The sequence below is a fragment of the Amblyomma maculatum genome, chromosome 11 (genome assembly GCF_055883805.1).
Source record: "Amblyomma maculatum isolate TAMU_Amacu chromosome 11, ASM5588380v1, whole genome shotgun sequence".
Taxonomy (NCBI): Eukaryota; Metazoa; Arthropoda; class Arachnida; order Ixodida; family Ixodidae; genus Amblyomma; species Amblyomma maculatum.
The window spans coordinates 65,198,608-65,225,177 of record NC_139354.1 but is presented as its reverse complement, the minus strand read 5'-3'; the positions used below and the strand labels follow the sequence as shown (position 1 = coordinate 65,225,177).

General features: G+C 42.9%; 1 protein-coding gene across 1 annotated transcript in view; it reads right to left on the bottom strand.

Annotated features, from left to right (window-relative positions):
• The window catches only part of LOC146173995 (venom metalloproteinase BumaMPs1-like), a 65,642-nt gene that overhangs the window by 27,974 nt on the left and 11,098 nt on the right, over positions 1 to 26,570 (bottom strand). Inside the window, exons 4-9 of the mRNA XM_084584967.1 lie at positions 18,798 to 18,918; positions 18,525 to 18,584; positions 18,347 to 18,465; positions 18,207 to 18,278; positions 8,866 to 9,008; positions 2,087 to 2,136 (exon numbers count right to left, since the gene is read on the bottom strand). Of these exons, the coding sequence (XP_084441093.1) occupies positions 2,087 to 2,136; positions 8,866 to 9,008; positions 18,207 to 18,278; positions 18,347 to 18,465; positions 18,525 to 18,584; positions 18,798 to 18,918 (565 nt within the window). The remainder of the gene's footprint in view (positions 1 to 2,086; positions 2,137 to 8,865; positions 9,009 to 18,206; positions 18,279 to 18,346; positions 18,466 to 18,524; positions 18,585 to 18,797; positions 18,919 to 26,570) is intronic.

Here is a 26,570-nt window from a genome sequence, read left to right as displayed (position 1 = left end):
ACCTTCAGAGGTAAGCAAACAGATCATTTCGTAGTCGTGTCATTGCAAAATTCTCGTGACCCCAAAGAAGGTTATGGATTTTTCTGATGCTATCCTTGCATTACATCCTTAAGAGCCGGACTGCGCCCACTAAAGTGCACAGTCCGTAGTAAAAGGATCCTTATCTCTCCTCTTAGCCGGGTCTACTTAACCCCCGAAACATCTTAATCTTATCCACCCACCTAAATTTCGCCAGCCCCTGCTTCGCTTTATGCACCTTAGAATATATGTTACTCTTCGCGAACATAGGCTATTCGTCCTTCCTATTTTATTGTACTGCCCACGTCACCTTTTTCTTGGTTGCGACAAAAATGCCATTAACTCGTCTTTATTCCCTAACCAACTTTGCATGCTTCCTGTTTCGTTAACCTATCAATTTGCATTCCGTAGCTTTCTACTTTTTCCCCAAATTAAGCAGAACCCTTTTAGTCAGCCTCTGCTTTTCTGCCTTGTTGGTGAGTACTTCTAAGATAGTGTTATATACGATTTTCCTGCTGAATAGGTACGCAACTGTAGTTATTAATCACAATCACTTCCCAAATGCACCTCACTCCTATCTGATTCTGCAGATACTTTTGTCAGATTTGGTTCTCACCTGCATACGATTAAAGAATGCATCTGCACTGAGACAGCTTCTATTCTTATACTTTATGAAGTTAGCAAGGCTAGCAAAAATCTCGGCTTCAGGTTGATACTTACTATCTGAGTTTTAAATTAGGGGAAATCGTGCACATTAATTTTGGTCATTTGAAATGACGCACATCAAGCATGTTGGAACGCATGCCCTGCGCACATGTTAGATGCTCTTAGCATGTTTCCAGAAGGTTTTTCCTGCATAAAACGGCAGTCAGCACGCACCATTACTCTTTATGGTTTGCAACTTTCTTTTTACACGAGTGGAATGTGGTTTATACCCGCATACAGCGTATAAAAGGCGGCCATTTTATCGTTTTTGTTTCTCGCACGCGAAAGTGTGAGAAGAGGCACAGCTGTAGTGTGACTGGTTTTTACTCTTTTAAGTCATTCCTGTGCAAGACAGTAGCATCTTCAGAAACAGAGGGGAAGTTCCAGCAGTCGGTGCTGCCATTCCGCTTTCTTCAGACTGCGTGAAATCAAGTGGTGCAGGAGGTAGCCAACGGGTCTCGTGTCCTGGAACCTAACGTCCCTCAGAATAAAGCTTTGCTAGAATGGTTTGCTCTATACTCAGATGACTGTCCAGAACAAGAAGATTATGACTGCTAAACAAAGCATAAGAGTGATGTTTTCGCGTTTTTCAAGCCATGCTAATACTGTAAGCACTTTGCGGGCAGTCAGGGCAGGTTCCCATCCCAACCTGGCACAAGCAGTAAAATGCCTGCCCTCTATGAGAGTTGTGTCATGTCAGCAACGCCGAGATAAGTGAGAGTTTACTTTGGCCAGACGGGTGACTGTCCCAGCGACAGTCTGGGGCAGCAAATTTGTTATTTAAACAAGGTGCGAGTACCAATCTTTCACTACAGTAGATACAACGCAGAAGTTGCTACCGTGAGTTGAATGCCGTCTCTGGCATCAAAAGGTACTAAGCTCGACTATAGAAGGACCCGTTAGAATTGGCAGGTAACATCATATTCATCTTAACATCTGCGTAAGCAAGCCTCATGTGGCTCTTTTGGATAACAGCACTCAGGTTTTACAATTTTTGTACATTTGGCGGTCATTTGTGTCGTACCATGCACTGTCATGTCAGGATTTATCTGTACATAGTTTTCTACGTGCTGCCGTGCACTTTTGGTGCACTGCGCGTGTTTTTACTACATGCGTATTAACTGCTACCACTTGTGCCGTCCACACCTCTGCCCTAAGTCCTGTCTGAAATCTTTGTGTGTATTGCGTTTCAGGAATTTGTGTGCAGAATGGGGGGAGGGGGGGGGGCGCCATTCACTAAAACTGCTTCCTTCTTGGGTGCCTAAGAACAAGATATTAACACCTCTGTACCGTTTCGCAGACCAAATGTGAACATTAAATATTGTAACCCAGGCTTTCAATCACGTCGCTTCTTGAGAGTCACCTGAGAGGGACTTTTCTCTCCGAGCTCCCTCCACAGCAACCATATCCAACCTGTAAAAACAAGCAGTTGTGTTGGACAGTGCCGTCACATGCATACATGCAAAAAGCGAAAAATGAGTTTCTGCCTGGTCGAATGAATTTCTCTGTTTTGTGTTTTAACGCAAAAACATTCTTTCTGTATAAAGTTAGAAAGAACAAACTTAAATGCAGCTTAGAACCTTAGTGTTCCCATATTTTTTCTCAAACTTTCTGCTCACATTTTTTATGAACCAAGCAGATTATTTTAGTAAAAGGCGAAAAAAAGCAGACAGCAGAAGATTCATTCAAAAGAAAAAGCTTAACAGAAAGGCAGCCTTTGCGTAATACTCAAAGTCCATTTTTGTACCTTTGAAAAAAAATTAAATGCCAAGAATTCATTTTAATCTGATTCATGACGCCTTTTTGAAGTTACGGATAGTAATCTCTATTTTGTGGCCCCCGTTTTGCAGTCGTATTACTCTATTTAAGCGAAGGAAAGAAGCCAACAGTCGGCGAGGCCAAGGAAAGCGTTGGGGATGGTACTTTATGTTTATTTTTATGTTTATTTGGATAATCACAGAGATTAGTAATGTAGTCTGTTTAGGGGAAAGATAATTAAACACAAAGTAGAAGAAAAAACAACGTGCCGATGGTGGGAACCGAACCCACGACCTCCGAATAACGCGTCCGGTGCTCTTCCAACTGAGCTACATCGGCCGCTGTCCTCCCTGCTACTTTCTTGGGTATTTATGTTGTCTGTATACGAACCTTGAGAGTGTTCACCAGCGCCACCCTCAGCCAAGGCGGCGGACGTGGAACGTCCTTTTGTTACCGCCAGCGTCACGTTCTCCGTGACGCTGGCGGTAACAAAAGGACGTTCCCCTAAACAGATTACATTACTAATCTCTGTGATTATCCAAATAAACATAAAAATAAACATAAAGTACCATCCCCAACGCTTTCCTTGGCCTCGCCGACTGTTGGCTTCTTTCCTTCATGTATTATAACGAGCACCCTCATTTCCCCTTAATTGATCTATTTAAGCGAGTGATGTAAAATTAGCTATGATCTTTACTCCAATTTTGCTTCAGATGTCAATAGATACTTGTCGTTAAAGGCTCCTCAAGACGATTGAGAGTTAGCGGCGCAACTATTGCATTGGTAATGAAGCGCTAAGACAGAGGATATTTTGTTCTGCAGTAGGGCATCCAAAAGTAAAGCCTTTGAATTTTTTATAATCATCGCGACAGTTCTCTTGACCAGGACCTGCTTCGCTGGAAGACCGACAAGAAAACGCACATTACAGGCACGTCCAAAATTCCTTCTGCATAAGCCCGCCGGGGTGGCGCAGTGGTTACGGCGCTTGACTACTGTTCCCAAGGACGCGGGATCGAATCCCGGCCTCGGCGGCCGCTTTTCGGTGGGGGCGAAAAGCAAGGCGCCCGTGTGCTGTGCGATGTCAGTGCACGTTAAAGAACCCCAGGTGGTCGAAATTTCTGTAGTCCTCCACTACGGCGTCTCTCATAGCCTGAGTCGCATTGGGACGTTAAACCCCACAAACCAAACCAAACCAAACCTTCTGCATAAGGTCCGCTATTATGCAGGATTTTGTAACTGAGGAGAAAAAGCACGCTTTATCTATTTATCTATTTTAGTCATCAATATTGCTATTAGGCATAAATAAAAATTCATTCTGCAGTAATCAGGTACCCAAAAGCTGCGACTAAACATTTTACCCGCACCATACTGTTCTATTGACAGAAAAATGAGCGAGCATTTGCGATGAATAGCCTATGATGAACACGAAAGCACTTGCAGCCTTTACTTGCTGAAGTATAAGTGTTCAGTTCAGTCGTTCAGTCGTGTCCGACTCTTCGTGACCCTATTGACCATGTCAAGCCACGCTTTCCGGTTTCTCACTATCTTCCTAACATCACATAACTTCATCTGCAGTGCCTCGAGGATGCCATCTAACCATCGCGTTCGCTGCCTACCCCTTCTCCGGCGACCCTCAACCTTTCCCAACATCAAATCTTTCTCCAGCGACTCCTCTCTTCTCATCAGATGACCAAAGTAGCTGAGCTTTAACTTTAGAATTTGACCCTCCAATGAGCAGTCAGGGTTTATGGTCGACAATATTGACTGATTTGATCTTCTGGCAGTCCAAGGAACTCTCAAGAGTCTTCGCCAGCACCACAATTCAAACGCGTCAATTCTTCGGCGGTCAGCCTTTTTCACAGTCCAACTCTCGCATCCATACATCACAACTGGAAAGACCATAGCACGAGTTATACGGATCTTGGTTGGCAGACTAATGTCTCTGCTCTTTACTAGGCGGTCAAGGCTAACCATTGCTCTCTTTCCCAGAAGCAGGCGTCTCCTAATTTCATGGCTGCAGTCTCCTTCCGAGGTAATCTTGGAGCCCAAGAAGAGAAAATCTGTCACAGCTTCCACTTCTTGTCCCTTGATGTTCCAGGACTTGATAGGGCAAGACGCCATGATCTTTGTCTTTTTAATGTTCAGTTTAAGCCCAAACTTCTCACTCTCTTCTTGTACGTGCATCAGAAGTCTCTTGAGTTCCGCTTCACTTTCTGCCATTAAAGTGGTATCATCCGCATATCTAAGGTTGTTGATACGTTTTCCAGCAATCTTCACTCCAGCTGAAGACTCGTCCAGACCAGCCTTCCTCATGATGCACTCTGCATATAGGTTAAATAGGCAGGGCGACAGTATGCAGCCTTGTCTCACTCCTTTCTCAATAGGAAACCAATCAGTAAGACCATGCCCAGTTCTGACTGTGGCCTCTTGCCCTTCATACAGGTTCCTGAGGAGGCAGATGAGGTGAATTGGAACTCCCATCTCTTGGAGAGCTTGCCACAATCTGCTGTGATCTAGGCAGTCAAACGCTTTCGTATAATCAATAAAGCAGAAGTAGATGGGTTTCTGGAACTCTCTTGCTTTTTCCATGATCCAGCGAAGGTTGGCAACTTGGTCTCTAGTTCCTCTGCCCTTGCGAAACCCAGCTTGCACGTCCGGAAGCTCCCGATCCACATACTGCTGCAGCCTACCTTGGAGGATTTTCAACATCCCCTTGCTAGCATGCGAAATAAGCGCGATCGTGCGGTAGTTGGAACAATCTTTGGCACTGCCTTTCTTTGGAATGGGGATGTAAACTGACCTCCTCCAATCCTGTGGCCACTGCAGGGTTGTCCAAATCTTCTGACATAATGTATGCAGAATGTTAACAGCGTCATGGTTGAGGTTTTGAAGCAACTCAGCTGGAATGCTATCAATTCCGCTAGCTTTGTTCTTAGCAAGGCTGGCTAAGGCCCATTCACCTTCACTCTTCAGGATGCCCGGCTCGAGATCAGTGATCACAACCGTCTTATGCTGGGTTTGCACATTCGGGTCCTTCTTGTACAGTTCTTCTGTGTATTCCTGCCACCTCTTCTTTATCTCTGAGGCTTCAGTGAGGTCCTTGCCTCGTTTGTCCTTTATCACGCCCATCTTAGCACAAGCTTCCTTTGATATCTTTGATTGTCTTATATAGAGCTCTTGTGTTCCTTAATTGGCTGTTGTCCTCAACTGCTCGGCACTGTATGTTCAGGAAGGCATTCTTATCTCTCCTTGCTATTTTCTGAAAATCCGCATTGAGAACCTTGTATCTTTCTCTTTCCTCCATAACTTTTGCCATCCTCCTTTCCTCAGCTATTTGCAAAGCCTCTTCAGATAACCAGTTTGCTTTCTTGCATTTCTTTTGCTTTGGAACTACCTTAGTAGAAACTTCTTGTATTATATCACGAACATCAGTCCACATCTCTTCGGGCTCTTCGTCTTCTAGATCTAATTCTTGAAATCAATTCCTCACTTCCACAGCATATTCTAATGGAACTTGATCTAGATTATACCTGAAAGGCCTTCTAGTTTTCTGCGTTTTCCTCAATCGAAGCCTAATCTTGGCAACAAGAAGCTGATGATCGGTGCCACAATCGGCCCCAGGCCTTGTTTTTACTGCTTGTATAGCGCTTCTCCATCTCTGTCGGCAAATAATATAATCGATCTGATTCCTGTACAGACCGTCCGGCGAAGTCCATGTGCACAGGCGCCTCTTGTGTTGTTGAAAATGAGTATTCGCTATGGTGAGGTTGTTTTCTTGACAAAACTCTACTACCCTCTGCCCAGCTTCATTTGGCTCACCAAGACCGAACTTGCCTGTAATTCCGGATATTTCTTCACTCCCTACCTTAGCATTCCAGTCTCCTATGAGAAAAACGACGTCTGATGATGGGGTGCGGTCTAAAAGGCATTGTAGGTCCGCATAAAATCTCTCAACGTCAGCTTCTTCAGCAGTAGTGGTCGGTGCATAGACTTGGATAACTGTTATGTTGAAAGGGTGACCTTGGATCCGAAGTGAAATCATTCGGTCGTTTTTGGGGTTGTACCCTAGCACTGCTTTGCCCATTCTTCTGTTTACTATGAGAGCGACCCCATTCCTTCTTTTGGATTCGTGCCCACAATAAAAGACATAATGGTCGCCGGAGTTAAATTCTGCCATTCCGGTCCACTTGAGCTCGCTGATACCCAAGATATCAATGTTCAATCTGTCCATTTCTCGCTTGACGATATCCAGTTTACCTTGCGTCATAGATCTTACATTCCATGTTGCTATGTGATACATCTCCTTGCAACATCGGACTTTCCGGTCGCTTCCCGACACATCCACAACTGAGCGTCCTTTTGGCTTTAGCCCAGCCGCTTCATTCGTCCTGGAGCTACTAGGAATCGCCCTTTGTTCATCCCCAGTAACATATGGGACGCCTTCCAACCTGGGGGGCTCATCTTCCGGCGCCATACCATTAATGGTATTGTGACTGGCCATAGGGTTTTCTTGGCAGGAAATACTGGAGTGGGTTGCCATTACCTTCTCCAGTGAATCACATTTTGTCAGAACTCTCTGCCGTGACCTGTCTATCTTGGGTGGCCCTACACAGCAGAGCTCACGACTTCATCGAATTTCGCAAGCCCCTCCGCCACGACAAGGCAGTGATCCATGAAGGGGGAAGTATAAGTGTAGAGAATGCAAACATACTTGTAGAGCAGAGATGAGACTATAAGGGGACGATAACTCCGTTCCATACACCTAGGACAATCCAGGCGTCGGAATAGGAAATCTATAAGGCTGTTTGAGAAACTTTCTAGTCAAAACGTTTCTCCTGATGTGAGACTTCAGCCTGAGCCCACCGCCAGTCCGATGCAGTCAACAGAATCTACTAAACGAACGTGGGATTTAGCTGTTTCGTTGGTATCGAGGAACTGAAGTGAACCTTGGGGATTTCCGTAAATATTCGATCAACACCGTTCCCACTTTGATTTATTCATCAGTCCGCCTTCGCCCTACCATCTGGTCTGCTGACCGTCCTAGTTAACTCAGTTGGTAGAGTGACTGCTCCGTAAAGGCGGTGGTCTCGGTTCCAATCCCCGGAACAGGGCGAATTTTTCTTTAACTATAAAGATACTGAGAAAGCTGAATAACTTTACTTTGTAGCCACATGGCTGTGCTGAGGTAGATGTTAATGAGTAATTTCTCGTTTGTTAGAAATCTACTCTACTTTGGGAGATACCCCTAAATATTCAATCAGTCAACTGAACAGCCTGACGAAAATAGCGTTTTTCGAAAGCGGAAATAAGGATTCTACCATATAAACTTAGGATTACGTGCATTTAAAAAACGACAAAAACACACGTCCTCAGGCGCTACCCGCATACGTAACATCATCCAGCCATATTGCTAGCAAATATCTGTGGTACCGGTGCCATAAACACACAGCAAACGGCTCCCTAAAGGTCTCTCGCATAATGACGATACCTCCTGTACAGGACACCTTCGCAGGTTCACCAACGTGCGCTGAAATCGCATTGCACATAGTTGCCTTGCACATAGTTGCCTCCCGCGAAAATCGGGAACAGTGACCGGGATTTGATCCCGCATCCTTGCGGCACAGAAACCGAGCGCCCTGAGCCCTACGCCACAGCGACAGGGTAAATGTATATGCAGAATATCATTATTTATTAATATTGTTTAATCATAAATTGCTTGCGGACAAAGCATACAGTCCATAGTGCCTTTTCAGCATCTGTGTATACTTGTGCTTTACATTTATCTGGATGATGTTAATTTGCTAGAGATTTGCGAGTGACATATATTGGCAACAATGTCAACGATCATTTCGCTAATAAAAATATTAATTTATTGGGGCGAAAAGGGGTAGTCCTAGATTCCAAGATTGAAACTATGCTAAGAGCATATACGATTACATCTCTCACCAATTACTACAAACCTTAAAAGCCCTCGAAGTGACCTTTTAGTCCTGCATTTTATTGACATTGACCCACAAATAGCATCAGCAAGAAATCGGGAAGAGTGTCAATATGCTAACCAATGTTTCGACATGCAGACTTGATTCATTGCAAAAATATTCGCTAGTGAACTACAGCTGCTCCTCAATATTTGCTCCTGTTTTTAGGAATGGAAAAATCCCGCTGCTGTTTTTCGCCGATAGTATTATTTTCCATAGGAAGAGGAACCAAAGAAATGGCACACTAAGGAAACGGGTTCCTAATATTTAACATACGTAACAGGTAACGCCTTGAGCAGGTAACGCCTTGCTACCTTTGCCGCCATCATTTACAGTGGTGGTTCATAAAAGGCACCTCCTATTTTTAGCAAAGCTTTGCACCAGTACCATTATCTTCGACACTTACGCTGTTACGAAGTAAATCATGTCAAAGTTCCAGTATGTGGCATTATTTTTTTCGACGTAATCCACAATGTTGTAAAGCGATTTCAATGCATCTATTTCAGCCGTGTAAGAAAGATAAGAGTAGTATTTATCATCCTGTTCGCGCTGTAAATAAAGCATGTGGAGCTCCGTCATTCTGTTCATGTATGCCAAATAAAAACCAAAAGACAGATACTAAAAATTGGCGGGGGGTTATCTCTGTTAACCAATTAAGTGCAAAAAAAAAGAGTAGCTGCAGTATCAGCTGCATCAATGCCGCCCTCTGTGGCCGCACTGTCAAATCGCTGCTCGTTTACTCTCCTTAATTATTATGATAACCAGCATAAAAGCTTGCTTTTGCTCAGCAGCTAAGACGCTCGACTGCTGATTCCGAGCATTCGAGTTCAAATCCTGCCTGTTTTAATCCACTCCAATGTTTTTTTTTAGCGTGCAAGCATTGCATGAAGTCACAGTTAGTCATGTTTCACTTTTAGACTCACTCTCTCTGTTTTCTGCAGAACTTGAAAGACAAGCCGAAAAGAGCCGCACGTTGGAGCCACCTTAAGGACTTGGTTTGGATAACCCAAGCTAGACAATGTGGCTGTGACCTCAGAAATAGCATAGCCAATCATAGCGAAGGAAGAAACAAGTTCGGACAAGATTCTTGTTCGATGCTGTGAGCGTATGCGTGCACTCGCTTTAATAATGCTCTCTCTAGAAAGCAACAGCGACAGGATTTTTCAGGCATAATTTTTAGAAATTTAATATTTTGGCGGCTGAATACACACACGACAAAACAAAACTATTTTCAAGGAAGATAAGACAGACCTGCGGTCGTGCGTTCCGCCTGCTGCTCACTGTCTTTCTGACTTACCCGCGATACATTAGTGGTGCGGGGAGTCTACTCCAATTAGACTCAACTACACTCTGTCTTTCTGACTTTCTGACCACAACAACAACAGAAACATGTCCTGTTAAAGCCACCACACGACGCTTCGGACGTAGAGAAGCAATACATTGCATGTAGTAGTAGCCGGCGCAAAGTGGACTGTGCGGTCATCCATCGACTTGCACGGTTTCAGTTAGCACATGCAGCTGCTTGATTACTGTAATCCAAGCTCAGAGCCAATTCTCCTGATTTACTTTCACTCTAACGCCCGCATTGTATGGCGGAGTAGCAATTTTCTTGCATACTTCGAACTCCCATGGAGCTGACAACTTACACCAACATTGGAAATGCAGCCTCTACCTGGAAATCATTTCTTTCTATATGCATGTACTTCGTATTGTCAAAACTAGCATCCGATATCGCCAATTTGGCTACGAACTTGGCTCCTTTGACTGAGGCTTGCATAGACATAACATATTTGCTCAATAAAAAAACACAAGTTATTAACAGAGTGTAAGTTAGGCCTAGTTGGTATACTTCCTTCGCGATTACTTTGGAATATGGGATTATTGTTTTGTGTTTCCTTCTTGCTTTATGGTTCGGTTTGCTTAAAAAGTATCTTGTAAAAATTTACAAGTCATCGTTTCATTATTTCATCATATTCCATATTTGTCCTAGTACGAATTCTTTGCACGAAAAAAGAGCGCTAGTGGAAGTAAGTGATGGTGTTTTTCCTCCCGTTTTTGTGAGTGATGGAACACTCAGTTATTTGTTTTATTTCCGAAGTTTAATGCGATCGCACATTTGTACAGGTTAAATTTCGCATACACTTTGTATCAGAACCATCCAGTACACCATTTCTCTTGGTCCAAACTCACATATTTCGCAATATATATTACTAGCTAGATGCATTCTTTGCTGTAGGTATTTTAACAGATTAAATACCGTTTCGTCGCAGCCTGCACAAGAGCGTTTCTTAAATATTCTTCAGTGCTGAGTGGTCCAAGAAAGTATCGCTGGCGGAGGCAGCAGTTTCATGAACAGATTCCAACAGCGAACATCAATGTGTGCTTTTCGCGAGTGCTTTAAACCGTTTTCGCCTGTCCCGCGACTTTAGCACGTGAATCACTATTCGCAGCAGCACAGCATGCTGGAAAGGTCCCCTATGACGCTGTCAATTTTTTGAGGTAATCGCAGAGTCAGTTGCTGCATGGTGCTTTCGCAGTAAGGCAGCTCTCTTTTGCGAAATTTTTTGGTCGCCGTTTCGTTCAGGATAGGCAGATCACAAAAATTATTTTCGTTCTGATGTCTGCACTCGCGCGTCACAGCATCTTTGCTAACGTGTCCAACATTTGAGCCCCTGAGTGGGTGCTTATAGCGCCAAGAAAGCGATAATCGGCTCTAGTTAGTTATCAATGCTGTTTTGATGCTGTAAATATTTTACGATATTAAACAACCTCTACACAAAACGGCGTGCGAAATGACAGCTATTAACTAAGGAAAGAAAGCTTTAATGTTTACACAAAAGTTAAACGGGATAAACGCTGCTGAACCGAGTGTAGAGCGAAAGCTTTGGTGGCGAGCGACCGATAGTTCTATCGAACATAACCAGCGTTGCGTTGAACCCATCAAACTTCACCGGCATATTAGGTGGTGGTGATGAAGACGTTTATGCATCTAAATATGGGGGACACTTAAGCTCTGCCTTTAAGGGTATGATGCGGTAGCTAAGGCTACCAGCCCACATATAAAGCCTCGCTTTAGCTAAGCCGTATGAACGTGCCTTAGTGGCCTATAGGAGTAACATGAATGCCATGGTCCTGGCATTCACGTTACCCATAGCTGTACCTTGTGAAATGAGAGACCCAAGTTGGCAGCTCCTGCCTTAGTGCCACGGTGCCACGATGGCTTGAACACCTACAGTAGTGTAGCTTTCACTACAAAAGTGCGCATGTCAGGAGGTTAAATGTAAGACGCAAAAAACTTATAGGAGAGAGGGATGAAAAACGCACACATTAATAAAAACGTGAAGCGAAGCCCACACGTAATTGAAACAAAATGATGGAACCGCGCTTCGCAATAACATACAACTTCCACTTCATTGGATAAGATAAGAATGTTACTTCTTTATCTTAAAATAGCAACGAAACGTCACTATAATGCCTTTCTCAGATCCAGTGTATCTAATCATGAGAGCTTCACACGTCTTTCTTTCACCTTTCCTTCTTGCATATCAAGTGATAGCAGTCGTTTTAGGCAGCGGCTCGCAATTGTTGCTGTGGTGGCAGGCTTTTGAACGCTTAGCCGGGTGGTCCATTACACGACACGTGAAGTCGTCCTCTCCAACCTTTCATTGATCCATCAACCAGTTTTTCTCATTTCTACATTCTGCATGTAAGAGATACGTGGAACACCTGAGAGCTGTATCTATAAGCATAGATATGCTTATAGATGTATAGATAGATATGTTTATAGGTTAGAGATATAGATAGATATGCATATAGATTTTGTAGCTTGCGTCAATACTGCAATGCCTGCGTTTGGCTAAGTGCAGCAAGTGTTTGAAGATGCAAGTATATTTCTTTGTGGTGGGCACAGTTTCCCGCTATGTCGAGATTTTTTGCTTTGTTTCCTGTTTCAAAACTGACCCTGGCGCCATCGCTAGCTCTTCCGTCAATACTATCAAAATGAAGTTTGAAGGCCTATATTTCACGTCTGTAAGGCGAAATCCTCTACTATAATGTTTCTGACAACAATGCATTTTAAAGCAAGATCTATACGTTCTGGGCATACAAAACAAACAGTGAAAACCCTTTTTTTTTATTCTTTCCATTCTAATTTAACACCAAGATCAATGACATACTATAACGACGATACAAGGTAACAAAAATATTGTATGGGCAGAAGGTTGGGACCTACTATAACGACGATACAAGGTAACAAAAATATTGCATGGGCAGAAGGTTGGGACCAGCCTTAACTAGAAATAGCACATGTGAACGAAAGTTGACAGGGCGTGAATCGTGTTCGTATATTTACACCCAAGCGCAGCCGTACGGCTGCGCTTCCTCCCAGCACCGGAAAAGCTTCAAGTTTGTGATCGAGTGTTAACTGTGAAGGTGGGGCATCCAGTGGGCTAAGGTGCATCACTAAACATTTCAAGCTTTTCGTTGATTGTGACGTTGACCTGGTTTATATCATCACAGTGGCACCAAGAATGCCGCATTTGGGTGGAACTGGTAGGGGCATTAACGAATGGCTCGGTGAGCACAAGTGTGTCTAATGAACCGAGTCGTTTATTGTGACCTCAATCTGGCTTAAGGCATTTCACCGACCTGCGGAATGCTTTGTGTGGGCCAAGCTGGTAGGGGAGTTAACGAAAGTCTGGGCGAGCACAACTTTAACTGCGGTCTAATTAACCACCCGGATAAGCTTGTCCTAACAATCATGATTGCAAAACTTTCGAACCGCTGCATGAAAGGGCTTTTGTTCCGCATTCAAAAAGCAATACTGAAAGGTATATAGAAGCCTCCCTCAAAACTAATGATGAAGTATATTTGTTTAGTAATAATGTCAGACTTCGTCCTTAATTTTTTTTATTGGCATACTTTTAAACTTCTTTTATTGGCATAGTGAAACTCCAACGCTCCAATAAAGGTGCAAATAACGGTTAAATTTATAAGGTTCAGAGCAAGGATCAAACCGTAATCGGACGCGCAAGGCACGGTTGCGTTGTTTCCGAACGCACATTAGAAGTAGCTCATTCCACTCTCATAAAATAACTATTTACAGAGGAATTAAATATGCAGTTATGAGGACGTCACTTCAACGATTCCACTTCATTATGTCATGTGCTCTCACGAGTTGGCTACTCTGCCATCGCGCAATAGCAAATATAGATCTGAAAATGCCGACAAGAATAATAATATATTCATATTTTCTGCTTTAAAAAGCAATATTTTTACGAAGTCGGTATTGTCAAATTCATCATATCTAAGATCATCTGTCGAATATTCAGTAATACAGCAGCAGCCCATAGAAAAGTTTCCTGTACATTTACCATAGGCCCAATGTGGTGATAAAGGTCACACATGTGTCTGAAATAAATATTATAAGAAAATGGTCCAATTTTATTAGTTGTCTTTCGTTGCTCTGTCACAAGTGCTGCCGCCTCTTCCGCTTCTCACATGAAGATTTCTACTGTAGGGTATTAAACTAAACCAGAAATGCGAGCTTGAAGCATGACGCGATAGCATTAGCAGTTGGCGTCCACGGGCACGCCCATGTATACGCATTTCGCTTCGCTCCTACTCATTATTATTTTGTTTTGTGCCCGTGTTATTCACAAATAGTCGTTGTTATTCAGTCGTACGCTACAGAGTTATATGGAGGACTTACATCACTAAAAGTAAGCAGACACTTAAGAACGCCTACGTGTATAAATACGAAAGCTCACTCCAGTAACGCACTTCCGTGAAACGTTTCCCCATGCGCCCTCCTGGGCGCGCGCGACTCAAAACGTCACCGATACGCGATGTCCTTTCAATCTCTGTGCTTCTCTTGTAGCACCCTTTCCACTCTTCCTCTTCTCAGACCTTATGCTGTGCTATGTTACGTGGTGAGGCGGGTCTATTGGGAAAGAGCTGGAGGTACGATTCTCGTCATTTCGAATCCCTATCAGAACTCGTTAAGCAAACATTGGAGATACTATTGTCATCCATTTGAATCCCTATCAGTACCTGTTAAGCAAAAATTTGACGTACGATTGTTCTCGTTTTGAGTCCCTATTAAAACCCGTTAAACAAAAAACGTCGTCGTTTTGAATCCCTGTCAAAACTTGTTAAGCAAAAATTGGAGGTACGATTGTCGTCGTTTTGAATCTCTATCAGAAACTGTTAAGCAAAAATTAGACGTACAATTGTCGTCGTTTTAAATACCTATCAGAACCTGTTACGAACAAATTAGAGGCACGATTGTTGTCGTTTTGAATCCCTATCAGTCCCTCTTAAGCGAAAATTGGAGGTACGATTGTCGTTGTTTACAATCCCTATCGCAACCTGTTAAGTGAAAATTAGACGTATGATTTTCGTCGTTTTGAAACCCTATCAGAACCTGTTAAGCCAAACTTTCAGGCACGATTGTCGCGTTTTGAATCCTTATCACAACCTCCTAAGTGAAAATTGGAGGTACAATTGTCGTCATTTTGAATCCCTATTAGAGCCTGTTAAGCAAAATTTGGAGGTACGATTGTCGTCGTTTTTAATCGCTACCAGCGCCTACACTACAGTTTGACAAGTAAATGCAATGTAATTAGTACGCGGAATAATACGGTACTGCCAAGAACGATGCACGCAAAACAGTTGCACCATAATTTTGATGTGAAAGGAAGGAAGTCTGGCGAGACATCAATTTTACTAGTGAGGCCGTACGGGCGTATAGCCTGCCAGAGCTGGTAGAAGGTGCGGATCTGCCAGATTGATATCTGTTGAGCATAACCTCGTGGTCCCAATGGCCTTTTTTTGTGGTTAGATCAAAAGTTGTTCCGACGCCATCTTATTATTAACGCCGATAGACACATTTTCGCGTAATGGGGCCGGTGACGCTTTCGCCTTAAAGTTGCATCTCCTTTAGCTATCCTGGCCAAATATATTTGTGGGAAAGAATGTCCCGTTTCATTTCGGTGTCGGACCGAGCGTTTGGTTTCAAAATAAGGCATAGGACGGCGAAGAAAAGGACTGAAGTCCTCAGAAGTAGGGCACTATAAATTTTTGACACCACGTAATGCACATTAATTAGATTATAATTCAGCGTTCTGTTTGAATCCATTGCACACAATGAAAGTTTATGAACGCCACATATACAGCGAGAGGAAGTGGCAGTTCAACACGATGGCTGGTCGGGTGCTGCGATAGATATGGGCTGCCCTATTCATTTTCCTTGAGAAACTTTAGGTTCGAATTCGCTTCAATAAATTTTTTCTTTAAAACTAAATGTTCTCGTCTTCCAAGATAGCCAACACGTTTCAGATTTATCCCGTGATGTAGGTCTTCCGCACGATAAGGCCCGAATTACTCAGCCTTACTCAGCTTGCGTGTCCTCTTGGCAGCGTGTCAGATTCGGGATCCAAAGTTCCAAGGTCAAATTCCAGTCTCTTTCCCTCACATATCATATGTATGCGAAATCGGGCATCTAATGTGGTTTTTCACGCCACAAAAGCCACGAGTCAAACAGTCCCTGGCCAAGTTTCCTGCCAGTCATCAATTGTCAAAGGCACGCTCGTTGAGTTCGCTTGCATTGCAGCCGGGAGTTCTGCTGGGCTGGTGCTTTAACGCTGTTGCATTGGAAGGTTATCAATGAGGAGATTAAAAGTACATCTACGTTAATTGTACTTATGTGATGGTAATGTGCAAGAAGTACATATCCTGAGACGTAAGATTACTGGCCTAGGGTAATTATCAGCGACAGGTTAGTGGCTTTGGCTGACACGCCCTCCACCTTTCTTGGTATCTACCTTCCCATGTGTCGTCGCAATAGCTAACCTAATACTGTCAATACATATGCCCCCGTCAAAGCATCCATCACTTACTACAGCTACAAACTGCGTTCTTCCCGCGACACCTACAGTCCGGCCCCTACAATGTCTGTTTTACATTTGTTGAAAGCAATTTTTTCGCTCAGATGAACATCTGCCAACAATTGCGCCCGCGGCAGATGGTCGACTAAAAATATTTTCAGACTTCCTATCTATGCGCATCTTTGTCGTCCTGATAATCATATGACTGAGGCTTCATTTTGTTCAGTGGGTCGTAGTGCTAGAGTTTTTATACAGGGAAGAGCATTGATGTCTTATTGGCAGTAATTTTTGCCACGGTTGTATTCGTTATGCCATGGCGCATTTAGAACGCAAAAATTCTTTTCCACAATCGATATAACCCAACTTATTCTTGTTTAAGTTAATGCAGCCAAGAAAAAGACGACTACAAAATACAGACGACGCGCTCCTGTCGGTAATAACATAATTTCATAGTTCTTCTGATTAGGTAATAAATATTATATATTCATAGTACAAAGTTTAGATATAATTATGAATAATCTAGTAATATTAGGTTTTATAACGTGATACCAACAAATATTAGGATTAAATAATATAACCTAACCAATATAGCACTAATGCTATTTTGTGATCAAGAGCATATTTTGTAGTCATTTCTGTCTTTCTGCTTGCTCTCTCTGCTTTAGAATCAATGTTCAATCATGCAGCAAGCAGTCAAATCCCCTTCCGATCCCGATCCCTATAAATTCTGGGAAATAAACAGTAAGTTAAGTTTGGATCTATCGACGATACTGTTATGAGCATCTTGATGGTAAATGTGTAATTTTCCGACCTGGGGCAATGTTTTCTTTTAAAGCATTTATTTGTACACTGTGAGTGAGTTGTCGGGAGTGCTATAAGAAACTAGTAAGTTCCTTTTCTGAAAATAGTTGTTAGGCTACTGCAAAATGAGGTACGCTTCGGATGTAATAAAACAAGTTGTCCAAACTTCCGAAAAGTACTGAAAATTTGCTCTATAAAAGACTATTTGAGCCCTTTTTTATTTTCCTTAAAGAAAGTCGGTGTAATAATGGGATATCGTGATGCACACATTAATTTAAACGCTTCGAAATTCCGGTACGTACCAAACGCTTGCTTTAAGGTTTCTCTGGCGCACAAAAACACTAAGTCACAATCACATTGACAGTTAAAGGGGCACGTTTTAGAAGATTCTTTTCAAAAAGATAATAAGCCTGCTGAGGGAACCTGTGTGCGATATTTCATGGCGTAATTCTGTCCTCTCAACAGCGGAATACAGCAACTTTTTTCTCCTCCCTGGTTGTCTCGCAGCGCGTTAAACGGCGATTGTTGCTGAGCCGTGTCTCTGAACGCAGCCTAAAGGTAACATACACTAAATGAACACAGGAATTATTACGGTAAAAGTAATTGCATAGTGCAACCGCTGCATACTCTCACCTCCTGGCTATGTTCGTGGCTGGTCTGCGGCTATTTAGCATAAGAAGCATCATATAATTCAAGCTAAAGGGGACGAACACAGCTCATGAAAGGTGTTAGTAATTCGCTGTAATGCTGAGAATTGTAAAATAAAAATATAAAATATTGCATTCAGGGATACGAACAGATATTTGAATGCTTTGATAAACCGTTCGCCACAGAATCGAGACGGGAATGGCCGGGTTTGTTTGCGATCTACTTCGTTTTGACATTTCCACTTTTTGTCGCCAGGGGACGCTACTCAAAGGACCATTGAGTGAACGGCACGCTATTTAATGTTATCGTAAGGGCAAATATTGTATGAAAACGCTGCTAAAACACAGAAAACATTCAAAGCCTCCTGATATACATCCAAACACATTTTTAGAAATAATTGGCAGCCACTCACAGTGCTCACTTCTACACCCCTGAATACAATTTGAACTTTGGGGCTATTAACTCCAAGGTAGCGTAAATTAACCTGAAAAAAAGAAATTCAAACCCGTCAGTAGGGACGCAGTTGTTGGCACTTATGTGAATATTGCTTACCACTCGGAACAACACGAGCAAGTATTTCATCATATCTGACAATTTTGTAAATCCTGCTCGGAAATATGAGTCCACAACCACAAATAGTTCAGGTGTCACCAGTGGTACATTGTATGTGCCTGCAAAAGTGGTATTAACAAGATAAAAATGATCACGTACTAGAAGGTGCTGCACTTACTTGCGTCAAATCCTCTATTACGGGCTGAAACCTGCATCTGTGTACTCTCCGGCATTTTTCCTGAAACATCAACGATCAGGCGTCACACAGCAAACCCCAGCCTTGCTGCTAGAAACTGAACTACCTGAACATGAAGCCAAAGAACTGACCGTAATGTGTGTTCTTTCAACAGCTAACGCAACATTGTCTCCTTCAATTATATTCTCTTCGTTAACTATGTACGCTCATTGATTCCAAATATATGAGAAGAACTAGTCAATGGCGTGTGCACACCGTAGAAGCGGTCAGAATCGGTGTCTTCAATAGGTTCCAACAGATGCGGATGTCGGCCTTCTGCAGAGCGTTCCGCGCCGACTACTGGCTTGATCTTCAGGTCAGGACCAACGACGCCTTCCTGTGAAGTAAAGATATCTTCAGAACCATAGAACGACACCCATGATCACGCGGTTCTCGACAGCCACACAGATACACCCACGAGAACCCCAATGGCGAGCAATATTTTTTCCTTATTAATGCGAAAGCATTACTAGGCTATGCTCATAAACTCGTGTGTACAAAACGTATGTGCAGTCGTGTGTCGTTCTCATAGAGTCAGGATGAAACGAGAGGCTATAATCGAGAATATGGTTTGAGGATGCTAAGCAAAGTTATGTCAATAAGGTGATTAGATCATTATTTAGAGAATGAGATGTGAAACTAAAATCAATCAGAACTCGAAATACCCACACGACTAATGCCGGTGCCCAAAGGATTTGACGTCTTGAGAAACAGAATAAGATGTTTTTCTGACCTAATTAGCAAATAAAGGCGCAATAGTGTATTCAGAAGTGCATTACGAGTGTGTAGTCTTCAAACAAAATATAAATAGGGTGTACAAGAACCAAAAGAGATGAAAACATTGCGCAAAATAGGCTACGCGTACGTAGTGATGCCACGACAATGCGGCTGCCATGGGGACCGCCGAAGGCGACGTCAAGGCGCAGCCTACCGCTCGAGACATCTTTACTTCCCGAGGGCGCCCCTCTCTACGCCAGTAAAAAGGTCGTTGACTGTAACCGTGACGTCATGTCGCATCCTGACACCGCATGACGTCATGCCGTCCGATGGCACCCCTCGTTTGTGCCAGTGGCTCTCTTGGCGCCGGCAGCGGAAGACGCGGTGCCTAATAGTGTGTTCCGTGAATCTGTTGGGGTATACCGGTGCGGGGAACGTAACACAGAACGCCAAACAAAGAGAGATATATAATCAAGAGAAATTACAGGAAAAAAAGGAAAGGCAAAGAGGGGCACTGAGTGACGAGGAGGATTCAATGCTTTTGCATTCCACTTCTGGCATGCCCTAAATTTCACGCGACCTCATGATATTACACTAACAAACGCCGCGAACGACCCAGTCACAGATCAGGATTGTGCAGATATCTTCAATATTGCATTTACATCTGTGGTAACTCCATGGCTTGACGCGCATACACAATTACTACCCTTCTAAAAAGAAGCCTTCGTCGAAGAGGGTATTTTATCCATAATTCATATGAACCTTTTAGTTTCAGCTGGCATAGACATAATTATTTCAAAAGTCTAAAAAAATGTAGATTCTATTTGTGCAGCATATTGTTGTCTCGTTTTCTCCCAATCACTCAAGTCGGGAACCCTTCCAGTTGATTGAAAACAGGGTAAGGCCGTTCCAGTCTACAAATCAGGTAACAAAAACTCATCCTTGAACTACCGCCCCATTTCATTATCTAGCGTATCTTGGAAATTACTGGAACACGTCATCTACTCACAAATTATAAACTTCCTTGTCTCCACCCAAATTGTTTCCATCCTTTACAAGAGGGATTTCGCAGGAGCTGCTGCTGCGAAACCCAGCTCGCGCTCTTTCTTTTTAACTTATATATGAATCTCGACTGTAGCATGCAGACCAGTGCCTGTGTTCTAAATTTCGCGAAAGCTTTTGACAAGTTTGCTCACCGGCGGCAATTACTAAATCTTCCGTAGCTAAACTTACAGCTTAAAATAATAAATGATTTGAATCATTTGTAATCAATGGTTGTCACTCAGTGCATGTTAGCGGGCACATATCTGAATTTCTTAATGTTACATCAGGCGCTAAGCAAGGATCTGTCCTCAACTCCTTCCATTCTTAATATATTTTAATGACTTAACCCGGCATGTTTTCTGTAGGATTCGAATGTTCGCGAATGATTGTGCCATTTATTGCGCCATTAGCAATCGCGATGATCCAACACACACTTCAGATTGAAGTTAACAGCGTAGTAAATCGCTGCAGCAATTGGTTAAGGTCGTTCAACCTTACTAAATGCAAACTAATATCCTTTTCTCGTCGTCAAAATCCCTGTCGCTTTTAATGTTCAGTTTCTAACCCACAGATTGAGCTAACACAGTAATATAAATAAGTAATAGTCACCGACTCTTCGAATTTATAATGGCGCAATCATATTAGTAATATTATCTCAACAAAAAAACAATAGGTTTCCTTTAAACGCCACCTCCACCTTGCTCCACCTCAGGTAAAATTTCTCGCATATAAATCAGTTACAATATGCAAATTAGAATACGCATCAGCCATTCTGAGCCCACATCAAGCATATCTAATCACTGCATTCTAGTTTGTTCATATAATTGTACCGCCCAGTTCATTCATTCCTTATACTGATATGACACCAGTGGTTCAGCATTGAAAGCACAATCCGGATTGCCACTTCTTTCTTTTCTTTGCAGCCAATACAAGCCTTGCTCTTTTTCACAAATTTTTTATTCATCTTTGAGTCAAGTACCATAAATCAAAGCCGCAGCGCACATGTCATCCACTTCAAGTTGATCCCCACAATCGCGCTTCTTTTCTTCTTCGATGTTTTTATCGAGCATCTACAGACTGGAACGGCAGTCCATATGACATCGTTTGGCATAGCACCGTAATCTGCTTTTCAAGAATGTGTAACCGGCCAGCTAAAATGTCAAATAACCATCTCCGTTTTTTAGTGTTTCAAGTGTATCTCACCCCTCATATAAAACACCCTGAAATGAGGGCCTTTAAGGAATTTTTTCAATTCAATCAATTTATTTTTCAGAAAGCTTCTGAAGGGTCACCTGGGCTAAAAGCTGTCATGTCAGCTTGACAAGGCTCAGGTGCCCGATGTACAAGGCAGGGCATGGTGGCCTACCATGCATAGGACAGTACAATGAAAAATAAAAAACACTAAATTCATGGTACAGATTTGTACATGTGAAAAAGTCAACTATGATAGGACAGTATGGATACATGTTTGCAACAAAACAGCAATGACGTCATTCAAAGAGTAGATGCGAGAGAGGAAAAAAATCTACATATGCAATACAAATAGTACTTCTAAAGGGAAACATACAGGAAACAAGTACATTTTCATATTAACGGCTTCTGAAAATCAGGATAGCAGGAAATATCACCCACTAAAATCTAATGGGATAAAAAACACTGCCGTAATCGGTTGAGGTTGGGGCTGCTAAATTCATCATACGTATTGAGAATTTGTGGAAGATTATGTTTCAAAGACTGTAGCTTGTAATTGGTGCGGAAGCGTGGAATCAGCCACACGTTAGCGCTGTGTGTAGAGGCATTACTTTGATAATGTTGTGAGGATGTGATAGACGTAATGAACTGCCTGAAAGCGGGTGATGATAAATAAAATGAGAGCAGCATACGAAATTCATAAATGTTTTGTATCGGGACTATATTGTATTGAGGAAAATACTGTTCAGTTGAAGAGAAGTAGTGAATGTTAGCTATAATGCGCGCAATCTTCTTTTGCAACATGTAAACCTTCCTAATGTTGCCTTTAGTTGTTGTCAACCACACCAAAATGCAATAGTTAATGCATGAGAAGAACAGCGCCTGATATATTTGAAGTTTAGTGTGCAGTGGAAGTAATGAGCGGCAGCGAGATAAGGCCCCGGTTGTTTTACTGAATTTCGAGCAGATATTGGTGATGTGCGAGTCCCATGTTAATGAATAAAAACTGAACTAAAATTAATTGAATTCCCCCAATGCGGATTCTGCTGTGATCTAGCAATTTTCGGCACTACAATCACGAACCTTAGGCTTAATCATTGACTACTAAAATGAACTGAATAAAAACTGACCGAGACCCTTAGGTCAACAATAGACATTAGCGCAAAAAGGTATACGGCCGGGAAAACAAACATTGTTTCCGTTTCACGTCCGTGTGCCTTTTTTGCATTATTGCGTCTTCCTGAATACACACTGTTGAAGGCGGCAGCGTTCGGTCAACGTGGCTGCTACACGTTGTTGTGTTTGTATTTACTCCTCCTACACAAACATCCTGTTTTCGCACTCACTCTAAATCTATTTGAGCACAAATACTCAATTGATGAACATAACTTTGTTCGGGTCATCTTCATGTATGTCTTTCCCGGCTTTCCTATGCACCATCGGGTGCTGCATTGCTTTAAAGCTGCATTGTAGGCCCCGTACCTGCAGGAGCTCTTTTATTAAGTTGTGGATACAAGCCAACTAGGCGTGCCCTGCGCGCCCGTCACAATTGTACGAGCCACTACAGTCTGAGGCTAGAGTCGTCGGTACCACCCCGAACATATTCCAACCTGCTTGCTTTACCGTTTCGCGGGGCACAGTGCCCGCTTTTTACAGTTTCTATTTTTGCACCGCAGTAGCATTAGTTGATGCTCTCGCCTTCTTACCAATCAGTAAACAGTAATGTGAACTTGCGATTTATTGCCCCGTGGCTAATCTGAGGCTTTTGCGACTAACGGACACGGCAGTATGTCATGAAGTGGTATCTATGCTATCGCGTTAAAACTTTGTTCTTTCGTCAGGAGGAAAAGGTAATAAGCTGTGTATACCAGTGGCAGTGAGGTGAGGACGGACCCACGCGGATTTCGCGACAGGGAAAGTCCGCAAATGAGACAGGACAACAGCAACGTGGTGAATAGTCTGTCCTGGCTCTAAACGACAAATTGTAGCGGCATGTTATAGCGAGCATGTAAATAACTTTAACACAAACAAGGCTGGGAAGCCAAAAAGGCATTACATTTCTCAACACCGGCCTGACTGCACCAATCGCTGGGCGGATGCTTTTCCGTACATCATCTCTCCGCTAAGCCCTAGACCGTACGAATTGTGGCTCACTAATCTACGAACCTTTCTAATCTAAACCGCCAACTTATTTTTCTCTGCTACCTGGAAAGCTTGAGTTGTCTTGGACTCTTCTAACGCTTGGGCATACTTTCTTCACAGATGTTTTCCACGGAGCTTCTTCCTTATACTATATCTGCACAGACTATGGCTTCGGACGAATAATTAGATGAAGCTCTCAAGGTAGAGACTATTTTAACAAGAGAGTAATTACTCATTCACACCTATCCAACTACAGCCGCATAGCTGCAGTGGAAAGCTATACAACTTTCAAGGAATGTTTGTGAAGAAATATTCGTCTTGGTCCAGAGATCGAACACTAAGCCACCGCCTTTCCGGTGCAGCCGCTGTACTAACTGAGCTAACCAATACGATCAGCAGCAGAACAGGTGGTAAGGCGAGCGCGAATTGATCAATACCTCGAAGTTGGTGATGCTGTCTGGTTGAATATTTAGAGGGATGCCAAGGCGGATTAGGTTTAATTAGGATAGTTTTATTCTTAGTATTTACTCCATTTGTCTAGTGTTTCTTCCTTCAAACCATCTGCGTCATTGCGGTTTCCTTCCAATACACCTAAAATATTCCTCTCCATAGTTCCCTGCGTTGCACTGAAGATAGGTACAACCCTCTCTTTTGAACTGCGTTTCTCTCCCTCAGGAGAGTGTATGCAAGGAAGATAACTCTGGTATGTCAAGTGTGTTTCAGCTCAGGCGAACCTTTATAATAAAACACAAATGTTATTCTAAACTTAAACTGGTTGAATATCGTTTAGGAATATCTTAAATACTGACTTGTAGACCTCTCGTTGCGCCTGCATGATAAATTATCCGACGTTAGGTGTTTACCTATTTAAAAGTGATCTTCATCCCTGCGGTATGTATAGAAAGTTAGTTGAGCGACAGGCGAATGGTCCGGCCTAGGCACTTGTGGGGAAGCACGCTTAGCATCGCGAACTTTTAACAAAATAAGACATGAAATCACATTCTATGCGTCACGCAACGCCCCACCTGCGACCTAATAAATTGATCTCATATTTGCGCCTTCTTCGATGCTCATGCAATAGCTTCGTTTTGTTTCTTCCTGCGAGACCACACCTTTTGGCGCGCCCCTTGTCGAACACAACCAGCATTTCATTGAGCCCTTCAAAGTTTACCGGCGTTCTATGATTTGTTTACCGGAAAGGAAAGGCGCAGTATCGGTCACTCGCGGAATCCCGCTATCATCCTCACTATAGACAAGCGGAATTATGAACAGTTTTCAGGATCCGGGGCGAGGCGCAGCTGGTAAAGCGCTGGGCCGGGAATTCAAGGGATGGAGGGTCGATTCGCGTTCGGGGAAACGTTTATTAATCTATTTTTAACTCTCGCACTCGTTCGAAAGTGTGGCACCTCTGCTGACAACCTTCTGTCGACAACGATGAGGCCGTAAAGGCTTTCGCATTGAAAACTGCTTCTCGCGACAACAAACATGAACAAAAACAAAGTATACAGAATTGATACTTGCGCCAGATGAGTTATAAGGCCGCATGCCAGTGGCGACTGCTTTGCGGCAATATTTTATAGGAATAAAATTTATTGCTATATGAGTAAGCAGGCGACGACTGAAATTTATATGCATATATTTATGCATATTATACGCACGGTTAATGCAATATCTTGCAAGCAGAAATATACCAAGAAAGCGGCTGCAGCTCGTAAGCACGTAATCTCAAGTTCTTCACAAGCTGCGGCCCACCACCTAGACGCCACTGCAAACTGCAGCAACAATGCAAGGTGCGGCGAAATGCAAATGAGGTAAGCTTCCAGTATTCAAACCATTAAGTGCTTACTCTAGATATAGCACTCCGAAGACCGTCACAGGTTTTATCCCATGCTTGGGGGCAAAAGTCGCTAAGCGCACTCAATTTTCACCGTTGTACCCGCTGATGATATCCCTTTATCTGCGCTAATATATTCACTTGCACACATTTCTTGCACTGTGACAACCTGGCTTAAAAGCTAATTGATTGATGTTTTGCTTTGGCCACAATGCGTCCTATTGTGACCTGTGTGTATTCAAAGTAATCGTAAGAAGGCATTACGCTGGTCAGAAAAGTAGGTTTGTTGTTACAAGCGTTTTACAATATGTGTAGCAGACAACAGTGCAGCCTGTCGACTTCTCACGGAGCTGATACACGTTCCAGGTATGATGCAGGAAGGACACACGAGAGTTGTAGTAAGCCCTGCCCATTATTGGTAAACCGATTTAGGATGGCAAGCAGGAACATCCTCGAGGCCCAAAAGTGGTTTGGTGGTTCCAGCTTTATTGCAAGGGCCTAATTTCCGCCCCGAATAACACGCAGAAAAGCTGCGGACACTTCGGGCACTTGAACGCGAACTGCGAAGAAGACCGCACGTGTATCGTATAAGCTTGTTAAGTGTAGAAAACAGGGCAATACAAATTGTAGCCTGAGTCAGCGGCTGGACTTCGTTTGAAGCAACGTAAATTCTTTAGGTGGGCGTTCGCGTGTATCTCAATACTCGAATTTTACTCATGCCCATTCGCTAAGGTTTTTCCATTGAGCAGAAAGCCAACCAAATTCGAGTGTAGCGCACAAAAAGTGGTGATTCCGCTCATTTTTACGACATGTCCTGCACTTAAAACAGGACGCCTTCTTGCCCGTCAAATTCGCCGGACGACCGTTTTACGAACAAGTTTCAGATACTGGCTTCAATTCAAAGTCGCATATTTTTATTCTACTGTCCTCTATACGAAGTACTGCTGGAAAACGCACCCTTTACAAAGCGCATTGGTAGCCTAGGTTTACCACTGTAATCATCTTCATTTTCAAGTGTGTAAAAGCACAAATTGTGCAAAAAATACTACATCATTTTTATC